At 41.3% G+C, this 15,818-nt stretch overlaps 1 protein-coding gene across 1 annotated transcript; it reads right to left on the minus strand.

Annotated features, from left to right (window-relative positions):
• Positions 1-1,258: 1,258 nt before the first annotated feature.
• On the minus strand, positions 1,259-15,658 carry LOC124654237. The gene is made up of 13 exons (XM_047193254.1): positions 15,644-15,658; positions 15,296-15,400; positions 12,550-12,657; positions 12,312-12,422; positions 10,225-10,397; positions 9,270-9,464; positions 8,833-9,073; positions 8,421-8,528; positions 6,851-6,909; positions 5,299-5,683; positions 3,248-4,786; positions 1,810-2,017; positions 1,259-1,688 (listed from the first exon to the last, which is right to left on the minus strand). The coding sequence occupies exons 1-13, from the start codon at positions 15,656-15,658 to the stop codon at positions 1,588-1,590; spliced, it is 3,348 nt and encodes a 1,115-aa protein (XP_047049210.1). The 3' UTR covers positions 1,259-1,587.
• Positions 15,659-15,818: the final 160 nt, after the last annotated feature.

Consider the following 15,818-nt stretch of genomic DNA (forward strand, 5'->3'; position numbering starts at 1 on the left):
TCCACAATTCTTGTGTTGCTGGACATTGAAACAACAAACGGGCAACATGTTTAGGTCCTTTAGTGCAGATGGGGCATTGACCACTCTAGCCTATATGACAATTCACTAAGATGGATTTTAGAAGTATTATTCCATGCAGGAACGTCAAAGGAATATTTTAACCTTGCTTGGAACTTTTAGGTTGCTTTCATTCTCGATGACAATTGAGGAAAACATTTTCTGTTAGGTAGCAGAGGTTTAGGTTGGCTTTGGTAGTAACTAGGGCAATGTTTGGTAGACCGGATCTAGGGTAGGGAACGCTTTGCTGGACCTGAAGAGGTTCCAGCTATTCTGGGCACTACATGAGTGATCAATAGGGCTACAAGAAAACTCGAGACTCGCGAGTGGCTCGAGATGAACTTTTCTTTTAGCTTGATTTGAGATCGACCCAAAATAAATTGAGCCGAGTTTAAAAACGAGCTGATCTTGAGCGACCACAAGCTCGCTCAATTTCAGAACGTTAGCTTAAAATAATATAATTATATCTAATGATTTTGCAATATCTTAAAATAAATAGGATAATTTTTTATCTTAGCGTATATTTTTCTTTTTCTATGTGCAACAAAATCTGGAAGGTTAATTAGGTGAGCAATTTTAGACATTAATGGTATGTGGATTGCCCCTCTAAAATCTAAATAAGTACCATGTCTTCCAGGTTTTGATTGGAATAATATCTAGTAATGTTTTGTTTTGACGTCGTTGTGTGTCTTATTAATTAAAAACTACGTTCAAATATGAAAAAAAATCTTGTCAATTTTAGCTTGAGATGGACTCAAACCAAATTGCCAGTCAAACTCAACTCATTTGTAGCCCTAGTGATCAGGCATGCTAAACTACTAAATGGAATACTTTCAGTGCAATTGTGTCATTTGTAGCCCTAGTGATCCCCATGTTCAGCTCATCCTTGTTTGCCCCTGAAGTACAAAGGCCAGATATGTTACACGTTCAGCTTTCAATGACTAGGTGCTTAAATCATACGATGATTTAAACTTGTTCGGGAATTCATTTAAGTCTGAATTTAAGTTAGAGTTTAATCAATAAAGAACCTTGGCTAGAATTAAACGAAGTTCAACTAATCATACGTGAAACATTCAAACTTGGGGAATTTCAGTATAAAATGGCAATGCCACCATGCATAAAAACATGTTCCTGATTCTTAGAATACCCCATCGAAGAAATCTGACGCAAAAAACTTCACAAACCCCCACACAAAAAATAGCTCACAATGTTCAACATTGAATCAGCCAGGGCCACAATGACGGACAATAAAACTGTTGTAGGGAAATATATGGCAACATTAATCGACAATAAAGCAACTTCAGTATAGCATTTTTCCTCCTACACGTGTCTAGCTCTACACCCAGTATCAATGGAAATCAGGTCAATGAGACTTCCACAATCCGACCTGCTGCCGATGTCTTACTGCCATCACGTTAGATGCTTGTGCTTGGTGGATACATACATAAATGTACATTACAAGTAAGCAATTCCATCTATAAACCTTAGCAAGAAGATTTTACTAGCCACCGAAATTACAATTTACAAGGATTAGATGAGGAAGTTGCTTTGAGCAAGCCCAGGATACAGAAGTGTCGTAATTTGAGTAAGTGACCTAACCAATGGTTTAAAACCAGAATGTTTCTCCAAAGCTGCGAAGAGCAAGAAAAAACAAGTGAATTAAATTGTGAAGCATGTTGTTCAATAAATAGTGAACCATTAAGAATAGTTGTTGCTAGGATTCTCGTTTTAAATAGTATATAAGAAGCATACCATGAAGCATAGCCTTAATTCCCTTGGAGAAATCTTCAAACCGACCAAGTACGGGTCTGATGCCACATGACTGGGACACGCACAGTTCCATATAAAGTGATGTTTCAAGGATCACCAACAGAAGATGGCATACCCTATCTGTCTCACTGACGAGAGTGCTCGATACATTTGCTTCCAGTACTTCAGTAACAATAGAAACCACTTGATCCTGGAAAGAGTGCCGCAGCTGTGAATTAGGAAAAAAAAGTACACCCACGCAAAAGAATAGCTTTCCACTTTTTTTATCAAATTGGATGAAAGGCCCATTATACTTCCTATCACTCACTTCTGGCATGTCAATTTTGTCAGAATCATGTGTCAGTCCCAGAGATGTCTGGTAGGACTGCACTTTTAGGATCAAATTCGAAGTTACAATTTTGCCAAAAATATTGCTTTTATACTTGTCATGTACTCCACGGTGACACGAGTTTCGCTTTATCGGTCAGTACTTAATTTACTTAACTAATCTAATCAATGGTTTGAATGACACTTCTGATTCGATGTCACTGGAAGTGAATACTACAACGACGATTTTAATGACCTTGTCTCTTGTCAATACCTAACAATTCTTTCTTCAAAATTAAATATGTAAATAATCAAATTAGTTTTGAATCTTCCAGGCGTCAAAATCATAGTGTCAACAACTCAAATAAAGAAGATTGAAGTCAATACTGCACCATGTTTTATGGCATCCATCTGCTACTTGTTTATAAAGTATAACAAGTATGTGTCATAGATCATTCCCTGCGGCTTCTAGACATATTTTCTAAGTCTTAGCACTAAGGAAAGTTTACAGAATTTGCAATGAGTAGGGGTGGCATGAGGCAACAAAATACATAGCTACTTAGAAAGACTTAACCGACTAAGCTAGCATAGAGGAATACAGTTAGAGGTCGTTTGGAGGCCAGGCTTTCATTTCGTTTGTAGCATTTTAAAATGAATACATATATTCATTTCATTTACATTGTAATTTCAGAAATATACACTTGTTTGGTTGCCACAGGAATTGCAAATGACAGCAGAATTCAATATTGAATGTGTAGAGGCTTCCATAGAGAATTGCAAATGACAGATCTCAGCTTGGAATCATGTTTACACATGGAGTCATTTTGCTGGAATTCCTAAATGAAATGACAGCACAATTCTGTGGCAACCAAACAGTCCACCTATGGAATTCCAAAATGAATTCCAGGATTCCAGGCCCAAATGATGGATACCAAACGACCTCTTATTACCAATGCTCATGATACCAAGTTTAGATGTATCTTATACAACTCTGTGCTAAATTGCTAACAAAACATACCTTATAAATAAGCACAACATTTTTAATCTGAACAATTAAGGCCAAAAGCAATATCAATAGGTACCTGTTTTTCAAGAAAATTGAAAAAATAGTTACCTGCAGACCATGAAGAATATCTGGCATGGGAAGTTCAGGAAAATGTGCAAGATCAACAAATTCTAGTTCTTCTGCCCTTTTTACTGCCTCCTTGGCTTGACTGCACAGGAATTTCATAATAAGAAAAGCTATTCTGTAAATCTGCACAGCTATCATCTCAGTAAAGCGAGTTTGTTTCGCAGAACCAGAATCTCCACTACTCTTGTCTCTGACCACTATAGATAATGCTGCATTGGAAGGAGCAGAAACGGCTGCAGTTGACAGAGTACTGCTTGCAGCAAATCTGAACCATCCATGATTGCTCCTGATGAGTGGTGGATCTTCATGAAGTGTCACTTCTTCTTTAACAATAGGAGGGCAACAGAAAGATGGGTTCCAGTTTGGGGAATCACCAGTCCATGCATTTCCTCTGCTAATAAATGCAAGCAGGTGGATAATAATCTCTCTTAATTCTGAATCCACTTCCTTCATACTAGTGTCGTGTGGAAAATGATATTTTGCTAAGATACACAGGAGTGAGAGGATATTCTCAGTTAAACCCAGAGCTGAAAGTGATGTCTGTGACTGTTGCAACACTGCCCTTTTCTTGCTATGATGTGTACCCACATTTTGTGCAGATAGATAAGACGACATCAGCGGAACTTGTCCTGAAAGGAAGCTGATAGTACTGTTTGCAACACAGTTGCGAGAAATATCATCATCCATAGAATGGTTGAGAGAGGCGACTATTGCAAGAGCCATACCCCAGATATTCACATCCTTCGCTTGGCTGCTCAAAGAATTTCTGAAACAGGAGTCATCGAGAGACAGCTGACTCAGAAGTACCTTCAAGAAAGCAAAAATATTTGCAGACTGAAGCATTTTAGCGCCATCCTTTGTCCGCCCCAAGGTCAAGAGGAAATTCAAAATTACTTGAATAGACACTATTGCACCATTCTGACATTTATGCAGTATAGCCTGAAGACGGAAATGCTTTTGTAGAATAGGCAACCATACATTAGGAGGTATAAAGCCCTTCAATAGTAGGTCCATTGATCCAACAGCAAGATCAGTATAATCCCTATTCTCAGCCAATTTGCAGAGCACAGGTAACAAACTCATACTTATAACAGATGATTCACCAAACAGATTAACATCACCTGATACATCTTGTATGTCATCCTTGTTGTATATGAATCCAAATAGAGACAAAATCAGAACAAGGAGGGACTTCACTGGTTTTTTAAGAGCAGGACTAGATGGCATGAGATCAACCAAAAATGATGTGCTGGCACCTGAGGTCTTCATAAGAAGTACAATAACTGGATGGAGACGAGCAGAGTTCTTGGTTTGCTTAACTTGGTTAAAAAAGAACCTGGCAAGAGTAAGCAGTAAGTCCACTTGCCCAGACAATAGGGGATACAAAACCTCATTGGTGTCAACTTCGGGAAATAGCGAAGCAACAGTTGACTGAAAATATGTGCATGCACATCTAATTGCTGCTTCCAGAGCTGTTGTGGAAATCCCTCCATCCGATAAGGTGACTTTATTACTGGAACTCTGCAAGAGATAGTAAGATCAGTTGATGAATGCAATAATGAGTAAATTAAACGAGATCCTAGAACTCATTAGCCTTTCAATTTTAGGCCAATGAACTTCAGGTTACCTCAGCAAGACTGCCAAGGCCCAGCCACATTACTACTCCATCACTTAACTGATGGACCTTAATGACACATTAACACAGATCTATGAACCCACGCTAAGGCTGAAATTTGGAGACCTAGGGTGTAATTATCAAAAGAACAGTAGTGCTACCTCTGTCAGAAAAAATACGGAATATTTTGTTTGGTCAAGACAAGGCTTTGACCAACAATTACTCTATTATTATGTAATACTCACATGACATAAAGTTAATGTTAATAGTATTCAGAAGTACTTATCATTGTGAATTTGTTGGTCAAAGTCTTTGTCTTAACCAAACAAATACGCCTTTACATCTCCGATGGCAGGAGTAAACAGTGGACAAATAGTGGTCTCAAAGCAAATGAAAGGATCTCAAATTACAAACTTACTGTTCCAATGTAGACAGATAAAAATGTTGTAAAGGACCTCAATGTGGAAAGCTTTGCATCAGCATCGCACTTCATCTTATTTGCTTTATGCATAATATCCAGCATTCTTTCAGCTACTTCCTTTTCAGGTTTCCAATCTGAATGAGTCCAAAGTTCAACTCCAAGATCATCCCGAGTGTGTGCAACATCAAACAAAATATTGTCAGTAGCTCCTGGGAAGGCCCTATATGGTTGGTCCAGAGCATTGCGCTCAAAACACTTAAACTCAAGAAGAAAACACAAGAGCTCCTGAAAGGGACCAGAAGTAATCTGACGACCTTCGAGTTCTCCATGTATATGATAGTAAAGATCATTGATTACCAAACTGGTAAGTTCTTGTTCACCACTGCACACATTAAGGGGATAATAATAAATAACTAGCATGAATAATTTTGAAGAATTCCGTTCAAAAGGCCAAAAACAGATAAGGCCAAAAACATACATGAGATGGTGCAACCAAATTCAGCATGTATACTGGGTCAACACGATACATAAGAGAAAGGATAATGTTTCAACAGGTTAATAGACTAATAGGAGTAATTTGTTCCACAGTACTTGGCATCCTTCACTCATGTTTCATTATGTACCATTTTACAAATAATGTAGTACCATACTACTAAAGTGATTAACCTTCCACATAAGATAAGGTTTTCAGAAACTGTATCCAACAACAATCAAAATAATGTAAGAATTTGAATTTAAGAGCCTTTAACTATTATTACATGCAAGGCCAGCAGCACCATATTCCAACCCTAAAGAGATGACCACCGGGCTGGGCCACCAAGGTTATTCTATTTTATTAAACTTCGGTGCTGTGGGTAGTATGAGAAACAAAGTTCTATTCATTGTTGTGGCCAATGAAGTTGGATATCTAGTATCTGAGTATTTATGGTACTTGAGAAAACATATGGTCTACTAACTCATATGTTCAATCAAGTAAAGCCGCTGTTTATCTCTTATTACAGAAAAAACAAGCCCAAAAGGAGAGGGACACATCGATTTTTTATCAAACAAAGGATAAATGGTTAATCCAATTCAGCTCAAAAAATGGTTAAAGCTGTCTTGGAGCAATAGATAGTGCCCATACAACTGAGCTAGCATTCAGTTTTCCGTCCATATTTCTTATGAAGTTCCAAAACGAGAAATTCAGCACAAAATTTGTATTCAAAGTTCTGCAATGCAGTTATACTGTTCAAACTTCACATGTCAAAACTTTCTCTAAAACAACTGTTTCGGAAATAACCTTCAAGCACTAGCTTTCTCTTTGAATTGAAGTATAATATAACAAAAAAGGGGAATTTTCAATATCATAGACTCAATATCAAACATATACACAATCAGACTACTGTTCAGTAGAAAACTACAGTCAATAAATGCAACATTTATGCAAATAAAACATAACCATAAACCATACTCCCTCCGTTCCATAACTCTTGCCCTGTTGAACTAAAACCACAACAAGAATTATGGAATGGAGGGAGTAACAAATATAATGGATATAAAAAAATATTACCTGTAGCCATGAAGGGCATATTGTGAGAGCAGAGCTACGAATGCTTGGTGTTGTAACAACTGCACACCAAAAAACATAATACAAGACAGAGCTGCGTCAGCAGCTGCAGTGTACATAAAAAAAACAAGTAAAATCAAATTGACCCATGTAAGGATGTACGGTTTTGTCATTTATTTACTTTACGGCCTGAGGTGTAAACCCATGTATTCTACCTATTCAGGTACAGATAACAACTGTTTAAATAACTCCCTCAGGCTGACATTGTAGCATATAAGATGGCTCAACATGTGGCAGTGACTCAACAACTGAAGAAAAAACATTGATTCATTAAAGACACGCTTAGTTGTGGGTCTACACTTTCTTCTTCCTCTCTTCTAATTCCATCTCTCTACCGTTGTAAGGAGGTGGTGTTCTGCAGGGGGGGATGACAGCAGGCAGCTGGCAGAAGCAATTGCGCGAGAACAACACAGATATGCGGTTGCATAACTCAGCAGCTAAACTTGATGCATGATGAAACCTCTGTGGAAGGTGTAAAATCTTGTCCTATTTTATTTCACTACCTTTATTCAGTTTATTTTGAGCTAGCATATGGTAATTTACCAGTTGAATACTGTGGAAAAAAACCTGCATGTTGATTGAATACAATATATTATATCTTTTTATTTTGTTTAATCAAGTCACCTCTCCCCATGCCTCTTTTTTACATACAACGACTTTTATCATCAAACATAACAAGGGGATATAAAGTAACTGGTTCAAAATGAGACAAATAGGAATAAAACTGGTTCAGGAGGGGGTGCTCGGCGTCGTCGTCCCCGGAGACGAGCTGAAGCTGAGGTGCGGGGGCGGCGCCCCCGAGGCCCTCCCAGCGGATGTGGCGACCCTGGCGCCAGAACGTCATCGTCAGGGCGTCGAAGTCCCAAAGGATGGGACCGAGCGTCCGCAGAAAGTCGACGCCAAGGATGAAGTCGAAGCAGCCCAAGTCGATGCCGGCGCACGTGATGATGAAGTGATCGTCGCCGATGGTGAGGGGTACGTGCTGGACCACCCCATCGACTTGGGCGGCGGCGAGCGCAGCGGTGCGGGCGGCGCGGCGGTGGTGGTGGTGGGCGGCGAAGACGACATGACCGAACGAGGACAAGCTGATACCAAATTGGTAGAACCAGCTAGTCTACCCGGTCTAGGGCGGAGATTATAGGGAAAGGAAGGGGCGGTGTGAGTGCGGAGGCGGGGGCGCCGGCGGCAGGGCGCCGTCGCGCGGCTTGAGGGAGGCGGCGGCGCAGGGCAGAGGCGGCGGCTAGGGTTAGGAGTCCGACTCCTTGAGGAGTCGGCAATAAAGATATGTTTATTGCTTGATTGTTCTGGTCGATTACAACTCGTTTATATAAGAGAAATCTGCTGGTGGGCTAAGCCCCTAATCTGCTAATTGGGCTAAGCCCCTAACTAAGCCTGGCCGGTGGGCCCCCTCCGGCGGTAGACCAAACCGGTCATAACAAAAACATTGCTAGAGATGTTATTAGTGCTACATATTGCAGTATTCGTATTGGAGTCTCGAACAGGGGTGGCTTACTTTGCTAGAGAATAGCTGGACCTTCTTCACTGCCGAGAAAGACAAACTGGCAGTATCACCAGTGGACAACTTCATTATTAGACGGATGATGCAAACGCATGAAGCTACCTGGCAAAGGGAATATGGTATCAATAAGCATTTAAAATGTCTAACCATGCATGTAAGCATGAATTAGAAGTAAAAAAACTTACATGCACAAGTATATCAAGCAAATGCACAAGTATAAAGAACATGTTTTTAAGGAGAAATATAAAAAAACATGTTAAGCTCATGAATTACAATGCATACAGTTAAAGTGACCAACCAACAAGCATGGCGCAAAGGTCAATGGAATCTCACAGACAGAGCAATTTGGTGATAAGAGAAAAATGACATCCGTCCATTTTTATTTCAAAACTCAAGAACAAGTTACCTTGGCACGATGAAAAAGCTCCTTCGCGTATCCGTTGCTTGACAAATGTTTGACAAAATCTTCCAGAAGAACACTATCAAACCATTTGAGCACAACATTGCTTGGACAAGATGCAAAAGGTTCTTTCTGCTCCTTCGTATGTTCTGGAACAGGATTAGAAGTTTTTGCTTCCACAAGTAATCTTCCTTTCAAGAACAACTCATGTGACATGATCTCAAAAAATTTAGCCCGGCAATTATACCTACAAGTGCAAAACATCCCTTATTCTCTTATTATATTACTCCATATAATAAAAGACAACAGTGTTATTTTCCATATAAAAATTAACAAAAACTGGACACAGTAGCCAACATAAAAGACAACAGTGTTAGGATTGCATGTTCTAAAGGCACTGTTGGTAGCGTGTACACATTGAAAAGGTAAATTGTTAACAATACCTTGAAGAAAATTTCTCATCAGCAGTAACAACACTGCCAACAAGACAACGATCAAAGGTAGCACAAATACACTGCGATAAGCTCTCCCAGAACGTTCGAGAACTTCTGAGCTTATCTAATATGCATATGAACTGGATACCATTTTCCCATAATGCCTCAAGTAGGTCAAGAATACTAAGTAATAAAGAAGGAGATCTGCAAAGAAAAAGATTAGCAATGTTAACATAATTTAGTAAACTGCATACATAAAATGAAACATTAAGGATATCAGAACTGCAGCCATGAAGGAACTATTCCTAGGAATAGTACAAGCAGACCCGACAACCTAACTTACACCACACATGCACACAACCTTTCTAAGTCCCCAACAAATGATAGAAATTTCATGGTAGCGCCAGATGTCCACTAATTTACCAGATGGGGTACACCAGGTCAAACCCGTTGAATTAAACTGAGCACCATTGCCCCTGATCACCTGAACGCTGCTTGCTCATCATGGAAGGACATGTAAAGTGTTCTTATTCTATGCAATTATGTCCAAATAAAGCCGGAAAAATGCTATACTTCTCATATACTGCCTCCGGTTTTGAATACAAGGTCACTACAAAAATGCAATTTGCAACTACATAAGGTCACTATCTCTTCCCGAGAAGAATTGATTAGATTTCTAACTCGTATGATGGTGCTCATTAACGTGAATGTTGCATGCAGCCATAGAGAAAGAGGCACCACACGCAACATGTTTAATTATTCCGGAACACGAGTGGTTTTCCACACCATTAATCACGCTATTTATTAGCTGGCTTTGTTTTCTTGGTATCTGAAAATTGAGATAGTGGCCTTGTATCCAAAATCGGAGTGAGTAAGAACAATAGATTTCTCAATTATTTGCTTAAAGAGAGGGAACACAAACTATAGGGTAAAAGGCTGCAAGAAACATCATCAAATCATTTACCTATTCATGAACTCAGTGGAATTCACAACATATCCTAAAATTTGCTCAATAAGTCTAGATTTGCTTCTTGAACTGCTGAGAACAGAGGAACCACTGATCTGAGAATTTACAGAATTATTACGATCAGCTTTTATCCTTGCATGCTCCTCTGTCAGTGAAACAAAAAGAGCAGGCTGCAACAAAGCAAATAACAAGTCAAGTCACAATGTGTGATATTTATGGCTAGGTGCACATAAATATATGAATAAGTCAAGCTCTGATCAAATTGAACTTCCTAAAGGACGACGAAGGGACATATAGCACTTTCCGCTAGCTTGGGTCATATAAAGTCCACATTCTTGGAACTAGAAGATGCTCATTAAGGATGTCCAATAGAAATAGTAGGTAATGTTACTTTTATAGTTGTTGAATACATTTGACACAATCTTTGCCGCAAAACTCATGGTTTGATGTACATCAGTGTAGCACATGAGTTATGTATACCGAAGATACTGTATTGATGCTTGCACCAGCATGATCCTAGACAACTAGACTAGTGCAGAATGCATATAGTTTGGATTGGAAATGTGTGGACAGTATGAGTGACTATTTAACGATTAGTCAACCACTTTGTAACAATGGTATTGTTATACAAAAAGGCATGGATGTTGAATCAGTCCAAAGGAAATGATGTACTACGTCTGTCCATAAAAGGATGTCGCAAGTCTGTCTAAATGTGTATCTAGACACTCTTTAGTGCATAGATACATCCGAATTTGGACGAGTCTCCAGCATCCTTTTATGGACAGAGGGAGTAGAAGCTTTGCGATTTCATTATAGAGCTACGCAACTAGAAATCGGCCCCTATTTTCTTGATTGCAGTTAATGTGTACGACATTACGAAATAATAACAAAGAGCTAAAAGGAATAACACGTGTTCCTGCCATGGTCAAATACTCAAATTTTAGCATACATCATCCCAGTTAGAATATAATATATACAGGATTTTGTACATCTAACTGAAAGTTCTTGATTAACATTCCCTCGCACAGCACTCTGTGCAAGACCCAAGTTCAGCAGTTGGCCCATCTGCCTGCCACTTGGTTCTTGAGACATGTGGCCAGCAGCTGCTTGCTAGCAACTACTAATTCGCTTTTGATTGTCCAAAACCATTCGGTTTTGATCATCATCAGTTAGTTAATTCCTTAATCCAATATATGTTGTTTGTGGATAATTGAAAAAACAGCTGGCTTGTTATGAATTTACAAGAATTTGCCCAATGTCTAGTACTTCATGTGACTTCTTACTAAGGAAAAATAGGTGAGCAATCGGCATTTGCGTGTGCATATCTCCTACGCACTACAAAAAATATTAAGAAAATCACACTTAGGCGCTCGGCTCACCCAGACTCCAAAATTTCCTGAGTCTACCACTTCCCAAGACATCTTCGAACGCCAGTGATCTTGCCCAGTTTCTTTACTGGCAGCTAAGATTCAGCAAGTGCAGTAGCCTTCTGTGTCCCAGGAATGAATTAGAGCGACAGTGGATGACATTGAGGCAGATCCATGACGAGCCAGCAATGTCATGCTGCAGTTCATGAATTCAAAGAGGAGCTACGGTTTTCAGTTCAAAAAAGGAGCCACTGCATCCGAGGAGGGGCTCTCTGACGGCCTAAGAAATATCGAGTTGATGTGGCTCTATAAGAAGCAACTTGAGATGAGAGCAGCAATGACGTCCAGATCAGGTTCGGCGACGAGGAAAGGATAAACCTAGCACATTGGCAGCAAAAGTATGGTAGTGGCAGGTGAATGGCAGCACAGCAGCAGGTAAGTGATGGAGATCATGGGTCCACGCACTCTGGTACCATTTTATGCAACAAGCTTGTGTATGTATTTCTAAGGCCCATTCGTGCAAATATACAGAGTACTTGGCCTTACAGAGAACTACCGAATAGAGAGAGTTAACAGAAAACACTATCCACTTAAGCATGACATTTTCCTAAATAAAATAATGAATAAAGTTTACCTTTACTATTCAAAGACTACCTCACAGATTATATATACGTAACGTGCAAATTGCAAAAGGTAACAATATGAAACAAATAATACCTGATAACGAACAAAAGAAGTCAGAAGGTTGAATATAGCCACGATCAAACAATTATTAATGTTCTCTTCCTTGTCAAGAATGTGGGAAATACTAGCTTGCAATCTCCAAATCTGAATAATTAGGAAAGAAGGACATGACACATAAAAAGAGTGATATTAGCATAGCAAGTAGTGAATGAAACCAGTTACACAAGTCGTCACAAACTTTGACTCAGAGCTAGATCACTCAGCTGCTAACCTCTGAACCATCAATAATAAAGGTACAATTTTCCATGAGTTGAGGTTGGACTCTGTAAGCAGTGAAGCACAATATTGATAATGCTCTAGCTGCAGCAACTTGTAAAGCCTTGCAAAAAAAACATCCTCAGTCACAAGGCTTAGAGAATCAATTAAAATACAGAGTACCTTAAAATACAAAAGAATAGAGTAAATTCCTTATATGACACTACCTTAAAATCGGCTTCATTATTTGACACCAGAAAACTTTTTCTCCCCAATTTGACATCTAAACTTAATTTCTTTCCTGACTACCGTTCATGGCGCTAGGTTCTTCCGTCAGTTTTTGTGTTGGCCCAGAATGCCCCTCTCCAATCGATTGAACCAAAGCTGACCCGATTGAACCGAAACCGATCGAAACATACGCCTCTCGCTCCCTTCCCTTTCCCGAGTCCCCGCTAACCCAGCGGGCAAGATGCAGTTTGGCGGCGAGGGAATCGCAGCGGCAGGCGGGGCTCTGAGCAGCGACCCAGACACAGCGGATGGCAGCCATAGCGTGGCTGTGGAGGGCGGCCAAGGCGCAGGCCTGGAGCTTCCTTCAGCGAGGGCCATGGGGCTGCAACGTGGTTGGGCGCAGATTAGAGTTCAGACCCAATCTCATATCTCAGGTCTCGGCTGTACTGTTGGGACACGGCAAGGCTACAGGTTCTATGTACACCATCTGTCACTATTGTAATTAACTAACACAAGTTGGATGGACGTGTGGTTTACCAAAAAATTACGACAACGTATGTTTGATGGAAAGTAAGTCGTCCATGGCACTATGAAATGCAAAGTTGCATGTGTTGTTTTCTGCAGTAATCACAGAATATGTAAGAAACAAAAGTTTGCATTGTCCAAGGTTAGAGCATCTCCAGCCACGTCCCCCAAAGCGTCCCCCAAACCGCGCCGGATTGAGCGTTTGGGGGACATGTTTTGTTCGTGCCGCGTTTGGGGGACGTCGCTCCCCAGCCGCGTCCCCCAAACGCCTCCCCCAAACATTTAATATACTTTTTTTGGCATTTTTATTTCAATTTCCACAAACTAATACATAATTAGGAACGTGGTTTACAGGAAGACACAATTTGGAACATGGTTTTCCACAAACTAATACATAGTTTGAACCATGGTGGACACAAATATAAAATTTTGCAAAAAAACTAAACCTAACTAGGCCGTGCATCGAAGGTTTCCTGTGTTCACTGCTAAGAAAGAACACTCGAGGGCACACCCAGTCACCCAAACTGGAAAATCCAGCGGGAGGATGGTGCCCTTGTTGGTTCTACCGATGAGGCGAACATCCAGAAACTTCCGTGCACGTGTTCGCTGCGAAGAAACAACACTCTTCAAGATCAGTCGTCCTCCTCGTCGGTGCTGTCGCCGTGGTAGTCCAGGCGGCAGCGCGTCTCGTCGAAGATCTTGACGCTCATGTCCCTGTCGCCGAAGTAGGAGAACAGGAGGATGAAGCCGGCTTCGAGGCTGTGGTGCCGCGTGAACTTCTCCCAGCCGATGTTGAGGTACATCTTGCCGCGCGCGTCGTAGATCACGTCGACGATCCACCGGTAGTAGCCGCACGCAGCCTCCTGCAGATGCATCGTGCGCGGGCGGTCGTCGCCGGCGACGTAGTCGGCGAAGGAGTCCGGCAGCCTTTGGATGCCGCGCAGGTCGCCCTTGAGGACGAGGACGAACTCGAACAGCACGTCCGGCTCCACGTCCATCTCCGACGATGAAGCCGACGGCGTGGGAGGCGACGGCGAGCGTTCAGCTCTGCCGCGGCCACGACCACGGCCGCGAGGTCGGCCTCCGCCTCTACCGGACATAGCGTCGAGTCTTGTTGAGATGGTGGCGGCTAGGGTTTGGGAGAGAGGCGCTAGGGTTTGTGTGTGAGAGGGACGATGAGAGGCGGCCCTTTTATAGGCCGGAGGGAGGCGGAGGAGCGGTGGCGCTCATTAACTCCGCGCACGCGAGCTAGGCGTGACGGGACGCGTCGCTGCGCCTCGCGGGAACCGCACCGTCGCTGCGGGAACTGCACCGTCGCTGCAAAGCCAATAACTTCCGTCGCGAGGTAGGCGACGGTTAGGTTAAAATTTATTGTGCCGCTGACGGGTCGGCCCCGCCACTCCCCGCCTCGCTTTTCGGTGTGTAGGGACGGGCTCGGGGCGCCAGACACCGTATCGGGGCGCGCCGGACAAAATTCGGGTTTGGGGGACGCGGCTGGAACGGTTTTTTGGTCCGGCGCGCCCCAAATTGCTTTGGGGACGCGGCTGGAGATGCTCTTAAGACATGCGGTTTTATGTACTAACCAGTCGCTTGGTCAAATATGTCACAACACTCAAAAGACAAAAAAAATTGTCACCTAATTTATCAGGGCAAAAGAGTCTTTCCATGTTCCTATTTAACACCGTTACTGCTCAAAATGCACTAGTGTTATATGTTAGGGCCAAATAGGGAGGGCAATTTTAAGGTAGTGTCAAATAAGGAATTTTCTCGAAAGAATATGGTTACAGGCCTCGTGCTCATGGGAACACAAGTACTTCCCCTAACATGTAGGTGTATATATTGGTCCTCATGGGAAAACAAGTAACTTTTTCCTAACAATAAGTTCATCTATTTCTTGTTTTCGGTTTTGTTTTCAGTAGTGGAAACAAACAAAATAGGTCAAAAATACAGTTACATAGCTCAATAAAGCCACATGACAGTACTGCACAACAATAAACTAAATGACTTACCGAATTCTGAAATGACATTGCCGATATTGTTGCTGTGACAAAAGGAAATGGCTTTGATGAAGATGACAAAACCATAGTAACAAAAGGTGCAACTGGCATAAACTCCTGAAGAATATACATGAGTCAAGAAAAACACAAATGCAAGCATTATAAACAAAAGCTATTGTGTACTCCCTCCGTCCCAAATTAATTGACTCAACTTTGTCTAGATCCAGCAGACAGTGACAGATAATGCGAAGTTCATATTTCAACCTAATTATATGGAATCGAGACGAGAAGTTTGACAATTTAGCGAGTTACATTATTTTTGTTGCTCCATTGCAAGTGGTGACAAATATAGCGAGTTACAGTGAGGCCACACATGACGCATCACGAGAAAATGTTAAATCTTGTTTTAGACAAAACTTCGTTCTTGTTGCTTCATCGTAAATACATTTGTTCCTTTTAGTGTTGCAGTATGTTGATTCATGTCATTAAGTGCTGTCAGGTCATTTTGTTTTGGATGATGATATCATGGTTTTTC

This window comes from Lolium rigidum, chromosome 1, assembly GCF_022539505.1.
Source record: "Lolium rigidum isolate FL_2022 chromosome 1, APGP_CSIRO_Lrig_0.1, whole genome shotgun sequence".
Lineage (NCBI taxonomy): Eukaryota > Viridiplantae > Streptophyta > Magnoliopsida > Poales > Poaceae > Lolium > Lolium rigidum.